This window comes from Sinocyclocheilus rhinocerous, unplaced genomic scaffold (genome assembly GCF_001515625.1).
Source record: "Sinocyclocheilus rhinocerous isolate Xijiao unplaced genomic scaffold, SAMN03320098_v1.1 scaffold2355, whole genome shotgun sequence".
In the NCBI taxonomy this organism is placed as follows: domain Eukaryota; kingdom Metazoa; phylum Chordata; class Actinopteri; order Cypriniformes; family Cyprinidae; genus Sinocyclocheilus; species Sinocyclocheilus rhinocerous.
Genome location: NW_015666965.1, coordinates 42111 through 59856, shown reverse-complemented (window position 1 = coordinate 59856; position 17746 = coordinate 42111). Strand labels below are relative to the sequence as shown.

The 17746-nt window shown below is 35.9% G+C and overlaps 1 protein-coding gene across 1 annotated transcript in view; it reads left to right on the top strand.

Annotated features, from left to right (window-relative positions):
* The first annotated feature begins 8584 nt into the window (after positions 1 to 8584).
* Positions 8585 to 17746, top strand: part of LOC107733300 (delta and Notch-like epidermal growth factor-related receptor) — a 28631-nt gene continuing 19469 nt past the window's right edge. Inside the window, exon 1 of the mRNA XM_016544870.1 lies at positions 8585 to 9003. Within this exon, the coding sequence (XP_016400356.1) occupies positions 8707 to 9003 (297 nt within the window). The 5' untranslated portion in view covers positions 8585 to 8706. The remainder of the gene's footprint in view (positions 9004 to 17746) is intronic.

Here is a 17746-nt window from a genome sequence, read left to right as displayed (position 1 = left end):
TCCTGTTCCAAATCTGTTTATATTCTCTGGACAGGGATTAAGGAGGCCTGAAGACCTGTCTGATAAACAAAATCCTTTTGACTTCCACAGTGTATGTGCAGTGTGAGCCAATATGTTCATATAAGGCAATTTTCTGGTCGTTTCTTCAAAAATAAATAAATGTTTTAAAACTCAGAGAATGTTGTTTTCTCTTTTCTGTTGTAACTACTGTTATGAAAAATCTGATAAACAAAATCCTTTTGACTTCCACAGTGTATGTTTGTGCAGTGTGTGTGTGTGTGTGTGTGTCAGCTTAAGCCATCTGAAACAGGGAAGTATAGTGAAATGAAGGTCAGCTCTCTCTGAAAAGCCGCAACCTGCTTTTGGTTTGCACTTCACCCTATCAAAACGATAAAACAATTTCACACCCGACTTATTAACATCTGATGTTCTTAACATAACTTTTTCATCTTTTCAAAAGGAGACCCTATTAAATAGTAATAATGTAGCTTAAAGGGGGTTATTTTGTTATAATGACCAGCTGACTGACCATTATCCTGTAAAGTACATGTCTGCTTACCAAATAAATACATATATGCATGTGAAATATTGATTTTAGATTTAAATTACAGGTTTTTTATTCATTATTCTGTTCTTTTTCAGTCAGTTCACCAAAAAAAAGGAACTTCATCACTACTTTCCCATTTGCTAAATTTCACACACACCCGATGGACGTGACATCTCTGCTCAGGTCTCTCTGGCGACAGCTGTCTAGCAGTTAGCGGTGTAATCCTGCCTGCCCCTCCTGCTGTCGGTGGTAAGTCATTAACAAGCTAACGGAGCAGGTTTGGCTCTGGCACGAGGCAGTAGCTACGCGTGCTGTTGACAGGTTAGCACACAGATTGAGGACACACAGTCTCTTATTCAGCAGCTGGTCTTTAACACAACTTACAGTCATTACCTAATGCACACATTTGGAGGCACATTTAGCATGACCATATATAACTGTAACCAATATTATGGTATGATAAATGCAATGTAAGAACTTTGAATGCACTATAAGTTGATATAATAATAGTAATAAATTTAAAATTAGATAATGAACGAAACCTAAAATGTTTTTCAAACTCACCTACCAAGAATGGGAAAATAGAGAATCGGTCAAGTCATATTTATTAGTATAGCACTTTTCATTATACATATTGTTTAAATGCAGTTTTAAAGAAAATAGTGTTAAAGTTTATAATATCTTAATATCTTCAGGCCTTATAGTCACATTTAGCAGACTATATGTAACAATACAAACAATCAAGCATTTGAGATGTGTAATATTTCATATTTTTACATGTATGCGTATAAGGTTAGACATACTTACTGTATATATCAAAATAGTTGTGCGATAATAAAATTATATTTTGCAACTCAATAAAAATCAGGCAGATTTGCTATATGGTGTATACCACCTTACAAGAGTGCACTGTATGTGTACGTGGATAAATATGAATATAATTTATATCGAGCTTTATATGCAGAGTACTTTACATTTAGCAGCAATATAAACAATCATGCAACCAAAAATGGCTAAGTAGTGTGTACACACACTTTTAATGTTGTTGGGGGATAATAGAGGTGCATATCACAATAAAAATATTTTTTTAGTTAATTTTTGCCAGTGCAATCTGCCAGCTGCCAGAAATGTATCAGAAAATCTGATGATGTTTCAGCCATTATGGGATGGAATTTTAATGCATATTTTTCATATTGTTTGCATATTCTTTAAAAAAAAATTAAAAAATTTAACTGTAAAGCTATATATGTTGTTGTATATTAAATTTATCACAAATTATATATGTATCATTTTAAATTATTTTTCCTTTAAAATTGCTAACATTATTATTACAGTGAAAAGCAAAAGCATCATCAGTTTGCATGCATGCAATTAAGCTATAAATCCAGCGTACCTGCCACATCTCAAGCCTAAAAGCCATTAGCGTTATACGTAAGTGTTAGTCCCCTGTTACATATTTTAAACTCAAGCCATCTATTCAGTCTTGCACAAAAACAGGTACACAGAATTTGTATGGGGGTCCTACCCATCTGTGGCAAGGCATCCATCCTCTTGTGTGGTGCAGAGCTCCACGCTGCCCATGCCAGGTATGATGATAGGGGGCAGAGAGGGGCAGCTCCCACAGCACTGCCCCTCCACAGGCCCCATCGGGGAACACTGTCCTTCCAGCGCGATGCCTGAGAGTGCAGTGACCAGTGAAGGCCTGTAGCTCTGGGTCAGTGGTGGACGCAATAGGAAAAATACTGCAAGTAGATACTCCAGTCAAGCACTGAAATGTCACAGAACGTCACGCGGTCATTTCCCTCAATGACTTTTTTCACTTACCTTACTGTCTTTATCCTAAACTCCTCTCTCTCTTGCTCCCTCCTTAGCAGAGGAGAAAGGCTTTATAGAAGAGCTGGATTAATGTCTGTGTCGATTAGTACGGCAGGGCCGGTGACGTCAGAGCAGTGTGTGGACTCAACCGGTCTGGCACACACGCCAAGTGTGCGCTTACTAGTGTGCATGGATCTAATATCAGCCTAATGCTGCCTTTAAGTTCAGAACTGGCTTTCTTAAACATGCATTGTACTCTCTGCACTTTTTTATTGAATCAAAATGTCCATCTAACCAAATCTGGACAATTCTGGGAATTAAGTTGCATGTAGGTATAGGGAGGGGCTTGATATATATATAGCCTGAGATCAAGCATTTGTTCCTACACTTACACTGATGAGATGAGTTGCGATGTGCACTAAGCCAAAACAAACACTTCTTAACTGACCTAGTAGCATTTTAAGACCCCACACCTTAACCTGGTTCCATAACCTACACTATCTATCTATCTATCTATCTATCTATCTATCTATCTATCTACCTACCTACCTACTTATCTATCTATCTATATATTTTTTTAGAGTTTTGTGAAGACAGTTATTAGCAGTAAACAGACGATCTTGTTTTTAATCAGAAATGCTATGCCACTTCCTTTACAAAACGTTATTTACATTTAGTATGAAACAAAAATAACAGCAGGTGCAGATTTAACCAGAATTCAGTTTCGACACTATGATGAGCAGACTTGATTTTAGACATATTTTTGCAGGTGCAGAGGTTTGTAACTGCAGTCACTGTAAATTGTAATAGTTAATTTTTCAGGAGCTTTTCCTTTGGTTGAAATGGCATGCAAAGAATCACTTCATTCTGGTTTAGACTACCATTCAAAAGTTTAGGGTGAAGATATTTTAATGTATTTGAATAGTCTTTTATGCTCACCATGACTGCATTTATTTGATCAAAAATGCATTAAAGGTGACATATCATGAAAATCTGACTTTTCCAGGAGCAGCAGCTCATTTGCATTTAAAGACACAGGCCCGAAAAACAGCTTGTTTCTGCTTCCACTCAAAATAGGCATTTTCAAAATGATATAATAAATGATCTGTGGAGTATTTTGAGCTGAAACTTCACAGACACATTCTGGGGACACCAGAGACTTGTATTACATATTGTAAAAAGGGGCATAATATGAAAATATTATAATATAAAAACAACAACATTGTGAAATAGTACTGCGATTTATAATGACTGTTTTCTGTTTTAATATATTGTAATGTAATATTTAAAAATGAAGGTAAAGCTGAATTTTCAGCATCATTACTCCAGTCTTCAGTGTCACAGGATCCTTCAGAAATCATTCTAATATGCTGATTTGCTGCTATATATATTAGGAATCTTAGCGTAATAAAAAGTTTAAAAGAACAGCATTTATTTAAAATAGCAATAAACCTTATAAACATCTTTACTGTCCCCTTCACTGTTTAATTCTAGTTTCTTGAATAAAAGTATTAATTTCTTTCAAATGAAACAAAGAAACAAACAAAAATCTAACCTAAATCTTTGAACAGAAGTGTATTAGGGTTTATTATAATCATAAACAATTGGCAGCCATTTGGTAACACATTCGGTGAAATTACATGAACACATTAACGCAGTATCGTCACAGTGCAAATACATTTCCTATTCATAGTGACACACAGATGTGGAAAACAGCTGAGATATTTTCATACCGTTGAAAGCGTTTTTGTTCTTGTGTGTGTTTGGCTGCGGGGTTGGTGCCATATTCTGCCATTTTTAATTTGTCATTTCAACCGTTATTTGGAAAATGTTTGAGTTGATGGAGAAACTGGGTGATTAGTGAAGTCCATCAGAAGTTGCCAAATTACTCCATCATTCTGATGTTAAGAAAATATTCTGCACAAGAAGCCACTGATTGCTGCATGTGAAGGCCAGCCATCTTTCAATCTGTCACAATCGCTCCCAAAATAGCCTTCAACCTGCTGCAGAAGCACATAAATAACTTCCTCTCTGAAGCAGCTTCTAACTCGCTTTTGGCTCTTGTGTGTCGCTTTTCTTTTTTATTTGGAAGAAGTTGTGAAATAAAGCTAGTTTTTGGACTGTATACTTTTATAATGTTCTCTAGATTGGAACAAAGCAGTGTGTCCTGCCGTCTGTGACCAGAAGGAGGCGCCATTGTCTATATATTGCTCCTGCATATAAGTATAAATAAAATATGTGTTAAAGGGACGCTTTACCCGAAAAATTAATATTCTTTCCAGAAATATTTTTAACAATCCAATTATATAACTTATAATTTATTTAAAAAAAATATATATATATTTTGTTACATGTTATATTATGCAAAAGTTGGATTCGGTCCTTGAATTTGATTGTAATTGAGAGACGTGCAACAGTTGTTCCTGTGTCGTTTGAAACTAAACAGACAACATGAATCTAAAAAGACAAAAATTGTCTACAATATATGTTTCTAATAAATTTTTTGGTCACACTTTATTTTAAGGTCCAAGTCACGCTATAACTAACTATTAACTTCTGCCTCAGTAAACACTTAGCCTAATTTGCTGCTTATTAATAGTTAACTAGTTGTTATGTTTAGGAATGGATTAGAATTAAGCAATCTAAAATATGGTCATGCAGAATAAGTCATTAATATGTGCTTTATAAGTACTAATAAACAGCCAAGATGCTAGTAATATGCATTCTGATAAGCAGTTTATTAAAGCAATAAGCCCTGTGAAGTCGTGGTTTACAGTGAATTTATAACAGCTAAGGAGGTTTTAGGCACTAACAATGCCCCTTAGCTGTTATAAATTCACTGTAAACCACGGCTTCACAGGGCTTATTGCTTTTATAAAACGGTTATTCCATATACGTAGTAAGGTTTCACAAAATAAAACAGAGCAAATAAAGTGTAATGATATTAATAAAAACAGTATTCTTCCACCAAACAATGTAGTTCCTCAGAAACAGTTGTGGTTGCAACAAAGTGGTTGCCAAGCAACAGACAAATGTAAACAAAGGTGTATGTTTGTAGAGTAATTTACAACAGCTTCGAACGTGGCTCAGCCAATCAGAATCAAGGACCGGAATTATCCGTTTTATAAAGTGAGAATTTGTCCTTACAATGAAGTATTGCCACATTTTAATGAACCGTTACAGTAATATCACACTACAGTTGTGCTGTTGGTCTGAGTATCAGTATGACTGTGATTAAAGGGATAGTTCACCCAAAAATGAAAATTTGATGTTTATCTGCTTACCCCCAGGGCATCCAAGATATAGGTGACTTTGTTTCTTCAGTAGAACACAAATTATGATTTTTAAGTCCAGCCGTTGCAGTCTATCAGTCGTATAATGCATGGCAATGGTAACAAAATCTATGAGAGTAAAAAAAACATGCACAGACAAATCCAAATGAAACCCTGCGGCTCGTGACGACACATTGATGTCCTAAGACACGAAACGATCGGTTTGTGCGAGAAACCGAACAGTATTTATATCATTTTTTATGTATTAGAGGTAAAAAATTATATAAATACTGTTCGGTTTCTCGCACAAACCGATCGTTTCGTGTCTTAGGACATCAATGTGTCGTCACGAGCCGCAGGGTTTAATTTGGATTTGTCTGTGCATGTTTTTTTTACTCTCATAGATTTTGTTACCATTGCCATGCATTATACGACTGATAGACTGCAACGGCTGGACTTAAAAATCATAATTTGTGTTCTACAGTAGAAACAAAGTCACCTACATCTTGGATGCCCTGGGGGTAAGCAGATAAACATCACATTTTCATTTTTGGGTGAACTATCCCTTTAACTGTGATATTCAGTTCAACATTTGATGTTACTTAAAAGGATAGTCCACCCAAAAATGAAAATGTCATATCTTAATGTCCTTCCAAACCTGGAATGGAGGCATGTTAGTAACCAAACAAAACAACAACACTGAGACATTTCTCAAAATCTCTCTCAAAACCCTCTGTAAGTACAAGGGTGTTTGTGAGCTGTGATGGTAAACTACAGCACTGGGACTGCCTTTGTGGTTGTCATGGTAACCAGCAGGAGGAGCAGTTGAAGAAGATTGTGATGGAAGCGTAGTGAGGGCGTCTGCCATCATAAAACACAACTCCACTTCACGATAGGCTTACAGTTCTTCCTTTTATGGATGTAGAAGCTGCTGTTCAGTGAGAAGGAGGTTTAGAAATGCACATCAATGTGATTTTACTGTAATTGGACTGTTGAAAGGGCGAAGTAGATGTTGGATGATGAGTTGCTTGAAGAATGTACAGGATGTTCTGTGCATTTCTGCAGGAGACTGCAGCGGTAAATAATAAGCTGCTTACCGACAGAAATGAGAACAGAATTCTTGCCAAGACGTTGCAGTTGCTATGATGTTCTGAGTCATTTCTAGTGCGCTGCTATGCACATATATGGTGTTCTGGGTGATTATTAGGGTGTCAAATAAGCTCGACCTCAAAATATGATTCTGATTGCTCTATTGCTGGAATGTTTTTCACTCATTTTATCATCTGCCAGGCGGAAACCATGCATCCAACTGAATCTGATCACTTAGAATAGTAATAGTATAGTGACATCTACTCAAGGCTGATTTTTATTTTTTTTCATCAGTTTCAGTTAATATCAGTGTTGTTATTGTTAACTTAAACTATGTTTTTTGTTCATTTAAATGAAGCTAAAATTAAATAAAACTTGAATATTAGACGGAAAAGCTTATTTTTAAATGAAAATTAGAAATTTGATTGCCTTTGCAACTAACTGAAAAAAAAGTTAAAGTACTACAATTATTAAAACTGAAATAAAGCAAAATAGAAATATGAAATAATAATAATAATGACAAAAGCACGTGACAAAATTACTGAAATTTAAAACGAAACCTGAAAATATAAAAAGAATATAAAACCAAATTGAATGCTGATAAATACTACTAAAATAACACTGGTCAATATTTGCTTACTCATTTTTACCGCATATTTTTTACCTTTAGATTATCTTTGCAGTTATGTAACGTTCACCTTAAGTTAATCTTGAAAAAATTTAATTTTTAACAAATCTCAAAATGAATATCCATTTGTTATACTGTACATTACAGTGTTGTGATTCCTAAATTTACTTGTAGAACTTAAAACGATTTCTTTATTTTAAATTCATGTAGTCAAAATGGTAACAAATAAGGTCCTATTATTTAATGCATTATAACATTAACTATCAATGGATAATACAGTTTTTACAGTATTTATTCATCTTTGTTAACATTATTAAACGGTTCATTTTTAGTTTATGTTAGCTTAGGTCCATTAAATAATATTAACAGATATTAACAATAACATTACCATTAACTGAGATTAATAAATGCTTCAGGAGTATATTTCATTTTTAGTTCATGTTAAGTAATGATAGCAAAGTAATGGAGCCATATTGTGAAGTGGGTAACATTTTAGATAAGGGAACACTATTCACAATTAACTAGTTGCTTACTAGCATATTGGTACTGTTTATTAGAACTTATAAAGCACATATTATTGCTATTAATATTCTGGATCCCTTAATCATACCCCCATACCTAAACATAACTGGTTCCACTTTACATTAGGTGGCCTTAACTACTATGTACTTACATTTAAATTAATAACTTGATACAATGCACTTATTACATACATGGTTTCACATTATACTTTTGCATGTAATTACATCTGCAATTTCTGTAATTACATTTATAATTACGCCTTAACCCACCCTTAAACCTACTACCCATACCATCAAATCGGTCCCTAACTTTTTTTTATGTAAGTACGTAGTAGTTAAGGTCACCTTAACTAATATAAAGTGGGACCACATAACTACTACAACAACTACCTTACTTACTATCAGTAAGCAGAAAAATAATAGTTTTTTGAGGGAAAACTCTTGATTAATAATGAATATGTGTTCACTACCCTGAAGTGATACCAACAAAATAATGTAGAATTTCAATATATGCCATTTATCAGCCATGAGATGGATATAATTACATGCATCCAGAAACTCTCAGTGATGAGACTGTGTAATGTGTAGGTGTCTGACTGTTGTTGCAGAGCTTCAGCTCCACTGACACAGCAGAAACACACTGAAATACACTGAGAGGAGGAGCGTGAGTGTCGTCACCTGCCGTCACTCCCCTCCGCTCCTCTCTCTCTCCCGTCCTCAAACACACTCAGACCTTCCAGTCCAGCAAACCGCCTCCCTCTGTCTCTCTCACACACACACACACAGCCGCAAGCGAACGACTGTAATCCATTGATCTGCTCTCCACAGCAGCGTATGCAGAGCAGGAGCAAAGAGAACCAAATCCGCACCGCTCTCATGCAGCGCTACATACTTCCTCTCCTCCTCATCCTCGGGGTGATGGACGGACTCGGGATCCCTCTGACATCCAGCCCCGGCCCTACCGAGGCCCCCAGCGTGCCGCCGGACCCCTGCGAGGGCAGACCCTGTCTGAACGGAGGCGTCTGTAGTCGGGTGGGAGAGATGGAGGAGAGTCCGAGCACACAGATGCAGACTGACTTCTGGGCTTATACCTGCATCTGCGGACAGGGCTTCACTGGACAGAACTGTGAGGTGAGAGCAGAGTCGTGTTGGTGTGAATAAACGATCATAATCGTGTGTCTGTCAAAGGTCTGCAGGAGCTCTTGTGCTGTCGGTGAGATGTGAAGGAGAGTGCTACAGTACGTTGCTGTGGCAACAGATAGGAGAAGAGGAGAGGCGGCTCTTGAGTGTGTGTGAGTGTGTGTTAGAGGTAAAGATTACAGCATTAATATTTGTCTTGCAGTTAGATATGTGTATCTGCGGTATGTGCAGTGTATTGCTACACAAACACAGCAGAAATCATTCTCAGTCTGTCACCTTTTTGATTCATATTGCAAGTATGCAGCGTTGACCTCCTTGCATGCGGTTTGTTTTATAACAAACCTCTATGGGACACTGAGGCTTTCTGTGATGGGTGATGCAAGCTTTATTTCAGCCTCTAGTCAGGTGCATTGTGGTGTGATGATGGTCCAATCTGGATCAGTAAAAAAAAAATATGAGATATATGTATACATATAGATCCACAGAAGAGCTGCCTCACTGTGCGCGCATGTATATCCACTGGACAACAGGTGGCACTCATAAAGTTAAGACATTGTGAGCGGTTGCATCTCATTGGTGTTTACTCTCAAGTGTGAAGAAGATGCATCTTTCTGCATGGACCCACAGTGTCCTGTCCTTTCCTCAACCTTAGTTAAAGCGTGCGTCTAAACCTGTGTCCTGTGACGTCATACAGCTCATTTACATCTCCCCCAATGCAGCCAGAAAGGATGCTGCTGCGTGATTGGTTTATGGACTGACAAGATTCACCGCGATTGGTCGGCAAGGCTTGAAGTTATTGTGATGTCACTCAGTGTTCCATTTCTCCAGGCAAGGCTGGTGTTCTTCAGTCACACTGTAACGAGACAGCCATTTTTCCAAACTTCATTAACTGCTGCTGACATGACTGGATGCATGTAATGCAGCAGAATCACATGTTTTTATGAAATTACTTTTTGTAAACACTGAGGAAGAGATGAATTGGAATGATTTGATATAAGTTAGTAGCCTTTTTGCCCTTGAGGAGCTCACTTCACCTCTTAACCAGCATCTGACGCAAAGTGATTGTGTATGAATCACCTGTCCTTTCTGAGAACTCGTGTTTAGAAGGTGAAGGGGAAGGATGTATGTGTTTTTTGGATGTGCACAGTCACTTTTTTACTACAGTAGGTGGATGCATACTTAGAAACCGTAGATCTGTTTGCCGGTCATATCGCTAGGGATGCTTATTTTAAGGGTCGTCATGTTTTTTTTTTCCTCTCCTCTTTGGTCTTTTGGCTTTGATTCCAGCTTGTTAAGCAGCAACGGGAATTCATTAATATTAAAGAGAGAGCTGGACTGGCTATTGTTTCTACAAAGCTTTCATCTTTGAAAAATTGAAGACTCACACTAGTTGTATGGAGACTTGTAAGCCTGTAAGAGAGTGAGTCTCATTAAAGTAGGGATTTGCGGGTAGAATAAATGAATAAAATGATAATTGAAGGGGTGAAAGAATAGATAGATATTTTGGAGGACATCAAATGCTCAGAGGTACATATAGAGAGGGACGTTCAGAAGAACAGAGAGCTGAGAGAGCACTAAATATGGAGGACATTAAAAAAGTTGTTGTTAAAAATTGTTCTCCTTTATGTTGTTCCAAACCTTCATGACTTTATTTCTTCTGGGAAACACAAAGGGAGATATTTAGCAGAGATTAATGCACACTGCTCTTTTCCAAGCACTAGATTTAAATGTGAGCAAATGAGAATGAGATTTGAAATTTTTTTCAGCGATGATTTGAAATTGAGTGCACACGTCAAATGAACTACTTTTATGATGCTTTTGGAGCTTCACTATGGAGCCCCGCACATGACATGAAGGGGGGAAAAAATAGTAAATCGTGCGCACAACATAATTCGTTCCCTCGTTTTACTAAATTGTGCGCACAACTTACTAATTCATTACCACGGTTTAAATAAATCTTGCGCACGGCACGATATAATAATTTGTTCACTCGATTTGATTCAACTTGTGTGTGTGATTTAGTAAAACAAGGGAACAAATTATTATGTCGTGCACACGATTTAGTAAAACAAGGAATGAATTATTATATTGTGCGCACGATTAAAAAAAATTTCCTGAATGTCATGGCTCCATATTGCACAGTACATATTACCACTCATTTTTGGCAGAGCGCACCCTAGACATTCTGCTAAACCTCTCCACACTTTTTTCTCACAGTTGCGAGTTTACATCTTCCAATTCTGACTTTTTTTTCTCAGAATTGCATGATATAAAGTCTCAATTGTGTGATATAAAGACAGAATTGCAAGATATAGACTCACAATTCTAGCTTTTTTCCTAGCTAGATTTTTTGTTTTAAACTTAAATTTTTTTACATTTTAAGTTTATATATCGCAATTCTGACTTTTTTTCTCAGAATTGTGGGTTTATATATATAAAGTTGCTTACATAATTATAAGCAATTGTGAGTTAAAGTCAGAATTGTGAGATATAAAAAGAAATTCACTCAGAATTGGACTTTATAACTCGTAATTGCGAGTTTATACCTCACAACAAAACTGACGAAAAGTCAGAATTGTGAGAAAAAAGTTAGAATTGCAAGGAAAAAGGTTATAACTGCACGTTTCGCAACGGCATCTCGCAATTCTGACGTTTTTTCTCACATGTGTTTATATCCCACAATTCTGACTTTGTAACTCGCAATTGCAAGTGTATATCACGTAATTTCAAGAAAAAAAGTTAGAGAATTGCGAGTTGTAAACTTACAATTGTAAGGAAAAAAGTCAGAATTGTGAAATAAACATTTGCAATTAACTTTTTATTACCGTTTTACTAAATTGAGCACACAACTTACTAACTTGTTCCCTCGTTTTAAGTAAATCATGCACACAATATAATAATTTGTTCACTCGATTTGATTCAACTAAAACATGGCCACAATTTAGTAATGTTGTGCACACAATTTAGTAAAACGAGAGAACAAATTATTATATTTTGCGTACGATTTAAAATTTTTACTGCATGTCATGTGTGAGCCTCCATACTTCACAGTATATAGTACCACTCATTTTTGGTAGAGTGCAGCCTAGACATTCTGATAAACAGCTTCATTTGTGATCCATAGAAGATACAATTGTGAGTTTACATCTTGCAATTCTTACATTTTTTCTCAGAACTGCATGATATAACGTCGCAATTGTGTGGTATAATGTCCGAATTGCAAGATATAAACCATAGACTGTATAAAAATATGGACGTAGTGTCCGTGACGTCACCCGTAGGTTCCTGAAGAGGTTTTTGAAGCTCAAAGTGGGCGGAGGCGGCCGTCGCCATCTTGGCAGCGCGTCACCGCGCATCACTCCCGAATAATCGAGAATGGGCAAAAAGGCGGGAGCTGGTTGCTGAAACCACACCCACCTAGCTCGACGGTGGTGACAGCAGCGGCAATCCACCTGTCACTCAAGTGGCCACGCCCTTAATTATGCAGAACTTTAAGGCTTAATATAATTTAAACGGATGGCTTATAAAAAAATTCACCCCCCTCACAGTTGTCATGAAGGGCAAAATTAGCTATATAAACCAAAATCATTTTTTAAACCAGGCTGTAAACATGTTTTTTTCTGCTGTAAAGTTGGGCATTTTAACATGGGGAGTCTATGGGATTGACTCCCTTTTGCAGCCAGCCTCTAGCGGCCAGTCGATGAATTACAGTTTAAGTCACTTCCTTGTTGGCATCAGAGAGCGAGCGGGAGGTTGCCGCTTGACATAAACTCACAATTCTAACTTTTTTCCTCAGAATTTTGAGTTTATATATTGTTGCTAATATAATTATTAAAGCAATTGCGAGTTAAAGTCAGAATTGTGCGATATACACTTTTTTCACTCAGAATTGGACTTCATAACTCGTAATTGCGAGTTTATATCTCACAATTATGGGAAAAGAAGTCAGAATTGCAAGGAAAAAAGTCATAACTGTACGTTTATATCTCGCAATTGTGAGTGTTTTTTTCCCTCACAATTAATTGTTTATATCCCACAATTCTGACTTTGTAACTATTTTGCAAGTGTAGGCTATATCACGTAAGTTTGATAAAAAAGACAGAATTTCGAGATGTAAACTCACAATTGTGAGACAAAAAGTCGCAATTACCTTTTTATTTTTATTCCGTGGCGGAAACGGGCTTCCATACAGCAGGATGAATAAAGCCAGGTTTTTCATTGTAGGTAAACTAACCCTTAAACGTCCTCCTCATGCTTCTTACTTCCTAATGTTAAACATGAGTAGTTTCTAGAAAATCCTATTAAACAGATGCCAAGTCTAATTCAACAGAATTCAGATCCAACAACATGCATTACCAGTACGTTAAGATGAACTTCACATTCTAGCTTCTGGGAAAGTAGCTATTTGTTATAATGATGTTGAATGGGGAAAATTGATCTCGCCTATTTAGTCTCGCCTCATTTAGAAACACAAATAAGTCCATTTTTCTGAAGAATCTGTAATTCAGCAGCTCTTCTGCACTGATAAGGCCTCATCTGGCTGGTTAGTTGGTGGCACATCTGCTCTTTCTACCTGCCTTTCAGAACGTGCTGCATTAATAAATGTCACTGCCAGTGATGTCTGGCTTTGAGTGCATCTACGTGTGTTATTATGTAGCCATGACACTGAATAAAATTGCCTTCTGCGTTAAAACCCCAGAGAAAGATTTTCCAATTCTGCATCAGATAGCGCTAATGAGTTGAATCTCATTTCGTTCAACCTTTAATGTAAGTAAACATGAATCCTTTGTGGCCCGTGCTGCTGTAAACAATTTTTTTTTTTTCTGATGCAACTCCAAGTATTTGTATTTCTCTGTTAACTGTGTCCTCCATCTGCAGGCTGGTTAGTATTCATTCAGGCCATCCTCTGATGTTTAGTGGCTATGAGCCAATCACACTTTCATTTCCATTTCATTCCTGGCCTTTGATGATATTCATAAAGTATGAGTGCAAACGTTGCTTGAAAGACACTTTCATAAATGAGAACTATTCCTTTTCTCAAAGAAAACTGGAGAATTCATTAATTCATAATCATTATACAGTCGAATGGTGAGGGATGAGCTGTCACACATTCTCTCTCTCTCTCACTTTCTCTATTAATAGTCAGATGGCAGTGGGTTTTCAAGCTGACTGTGTGTGTGTGTGTGTGTGTGTGTGTGTGTGAGAGAGAGAGCGTGTGTGTGTGTGTGTGTGTGTGTGTGTGTGTGTCTGTGTGTTAGAAACATTTTGTTCTTTCTGTGCTCTTTCGTGAACACACAAACATGTGCAGACAGACACATTGTTCTTTTTGAGTGGATTTGTGATTATGCTTTTGAGAAAGTGCCATGCTGTTCAGGTCAACAGGTATGGCACAAATACGTAATTACTTGCATAAACAACAATAAAAGCGTCACATGTGCAAGATGTTCCAACCTCACTCACATTTCTCTCCGAATAATGTCCCACCTATAAATGTGTCGCACGGCTGGATACCAAATCAAGGACCAAACCGGATTTTAAAGATGTTTAGTGATTACACTGCTTTGAAAACATTGGATCTCTGCCACATGTAAGCCTATAAACTGGTTTCACACCATTTTCATCCTGGTATGCAAAATGAAATCCTAAAAAATATATATAATTTAAATAAAAATAAATACCAAACAAAATGCCTGAAAAAGTCTTTGATACTTTGATAAAATTATACTTTTTTTTTTCCTAATATGCTATTTGTAATAATTTTTTAACAATAATTTAAGTGAAAAGCTAAAAGCATAAAAATCAATAGGAATTTGACATTTTTGTACAATTTTGGTTTATATCATAGAAATGTGCGGAATCATGTTTTTTCATAAAAATTAAATACTAGGCAAGGCAAGTTTATTTATATAGCACATTTCATACACAATGGTAATTGAATGTAGTCTACTTTAAGTAAAAGGGATTAAAATAATCGTTAAAAAATAGCAATCACAACAATAAAAACAAGGAATTTAAAAACTTATTATTAAAATTATTTAAAATGAATTAAAACAGTTAAGAATAGAAAATGATTATACATAAAATGTGACCCTGGACCACAAAACCAGTCATAACGGTCAATTTTTTTATTTATACATCATCTGAAAGCTTTATAAATAATAGGGCTGGGTAAAAAAAATATCGATATCTCGATATTAATCGATTCTCTTTTTAACGGAACGATATCGATTCTTAAATCCCAAGAATCGATTAGTCTAGCCTGTTTTCAGTTAATGGACGGAACATTGAAGGGCACCTCCCATCCAATAAATCGCAATAAGCATTGTGCTTTGGTGCTTTTAATATGAAGCAAAGTCTCAGATTTCAAATTCTGTCCATTGTATTGCAGTATTTAAACAATAAATGCCATTTTGGTGCTGTTTAATGTGGAGTGACAGATCGCTGTAGCGCCTCAGTTCAACAGACGCGGCAGCGCATAGCGCACGTGAGCTGATCATCTCCTCCACATTAATACCAGCTTCAGCACAAAATAAACATGACTAAACGTCTAAAGATAAGTTAAAAGAAAGAGTACAACTTTACAAGCTGTTTCAGCCGCGCAAAGACGTCAATATAACGTCTTGTAAACAATGTCACTTAACGTCACATTTACCTCAGAAACAAACATATTCGGTGACCATAAACTCATTAGCTCATGTTGCTAAATATATGCACAATATAACATATTATAATTTTTTTTACTGTTCTTATGTTTAATTTATGTTTGAATAATTTTTTATGACAGCCACCATTTAAATGTTTATATATATATAAAAAAACCGAATTGAAGTAAAAATATTATTATGTAATTGTAACTTTATTATTTTAAAAACTTCATTAAGTGTAATTTTAGCAGTTGTAGGCTATAGCTTACAAATCAGTCAATTTTAACCTTCAATGTTATAGTAATGTAGTACCAAATGACTCTCATGTATATTTTACAGCATTAGTTGAGATATTTTTTTTTCTTTGAGAAAATTTGGCAAGTACCGTACCTGATATATATCCAAAATAATCGATATTGAATCGAATCGAATCGAAAGCTTGTGAATGAGAATCTAATCGAATCGTGAAATTTGTGTCAAAACCCAGCCCTAATAAATCAGTTTTACATTGATGTATGGTTTGTTAGGATAGGACAATATTTGACCGAGATACAACTATTTGAAAATCTGGAATCTGAGGGTGCAAAAAAAATCAAAATTTTGAGGAAAAACGCCTTTAAAGTTGTCCAAATGAAGTTCTTAGCAAAGCATATTACTAATCAGAAATTACGTTTTGATAAATTTACGGTAGAAAATTTACAAAATATCTTCATGGAACATGATCTTTACTTAATATCCTAATGATTACTGGCATAAAAGAAAAATCGATCATTTTGAACCATACAATGTATTGTTGGCTATTATATATTATACCCGTGCTACTTGACTGGTTTTGTGGTCCAGGGTCACAAATACAGTGCAATCTAAATAATAAAAATACTAAATAAACAGTCTTATGCATTTTCTTAATAAAACCATTTTAACATAATCTAAGTAAAGTGTTAAATGTATAAATCAGCATTAATTTGAGAATTTATTTTAGTACAGTTTTGCTTTATTATATCATAGAAATGTGCAGAATTAAAATATGTCTTAATTTTAACTCAATCATAAAACTTCTGTTTTAAATTACAATATGAATAAGGAAGACAAGCTCACCCTTTTCAAGTTTGCGACCACGAGTTGTTATTCACGTCCGAGGAGACATTTCAGCATGATTTAGTAGCAATTTGACCTTTAAAAATAGGGAAAGAGAACAAGTGAAGATCTTTGCTGCAAGATGACGTGTAGCTAACCTTTTGGGTTTTTGAAATACTTTCTTTAATCGCAGTGAAAGAAAATTAAACATTGTCTCTATAGGATAAATATCTTGGGTTGAAAGCAGTCCACAGCTCTTCACATTAGAAGATGCTCTCTGTTAAAATCAGATTGAAGAAGCCAAAAGTTAGGGATGTGTTAATGTTGGTGAGAGCAGGTCAGGGGAGAAATCTTGAGTTGGGAATTGTGAGAGATTGATACTGTAAACGCTTCATCCATTGCTTCGCACTTTGAAGGTCTTTTCCTCACCCATGACCTTTTCTTCTCCCCACACAATTTCTGCTTTCTTTTTCAGCCGCCCCACCTTTCTCTCATTGTAGGCCTCCTGTTTTTTTTTTATATTCTCCATCAGTAGACTGTGATGCAGGGAGAGATCCTGTAAATTACTTCTTTAGGACCCAGATTCATAATAATACATTGGATGGCCTATAACAAGATATCTAAATCGTTAGTTTCAAGATAAATAAAAAATCCCTTAAAGAGTTAGTTCAACCAAAAAATGAAAATTCTGTCATCTTTACTCAACCTCATTTGTTCTAAACCTGTATGAGTTGCTTTCTTCTGTTGAACACAAAAGAAGGTAGCCATTGACTTCCATAGTATTTTTCCATACTATTGAAGGTCAACTGAAAACTCTTTAAAGGGGTCATATGATGCGATTTCAATTTTTCCTTTTCTTTGGAGTGTTATAAGCTCTTGGTGCATAAAGAAGATCTGTAAAGTTGCAAAGACTAAAGTCTTAAATCCAAAGAGATATTCTTTATAAAAGTTAAGAGTCAGCCACACCTACCTAAAACGGCTCGTTCTAACACGCCCCCACATGTCTACGTCAC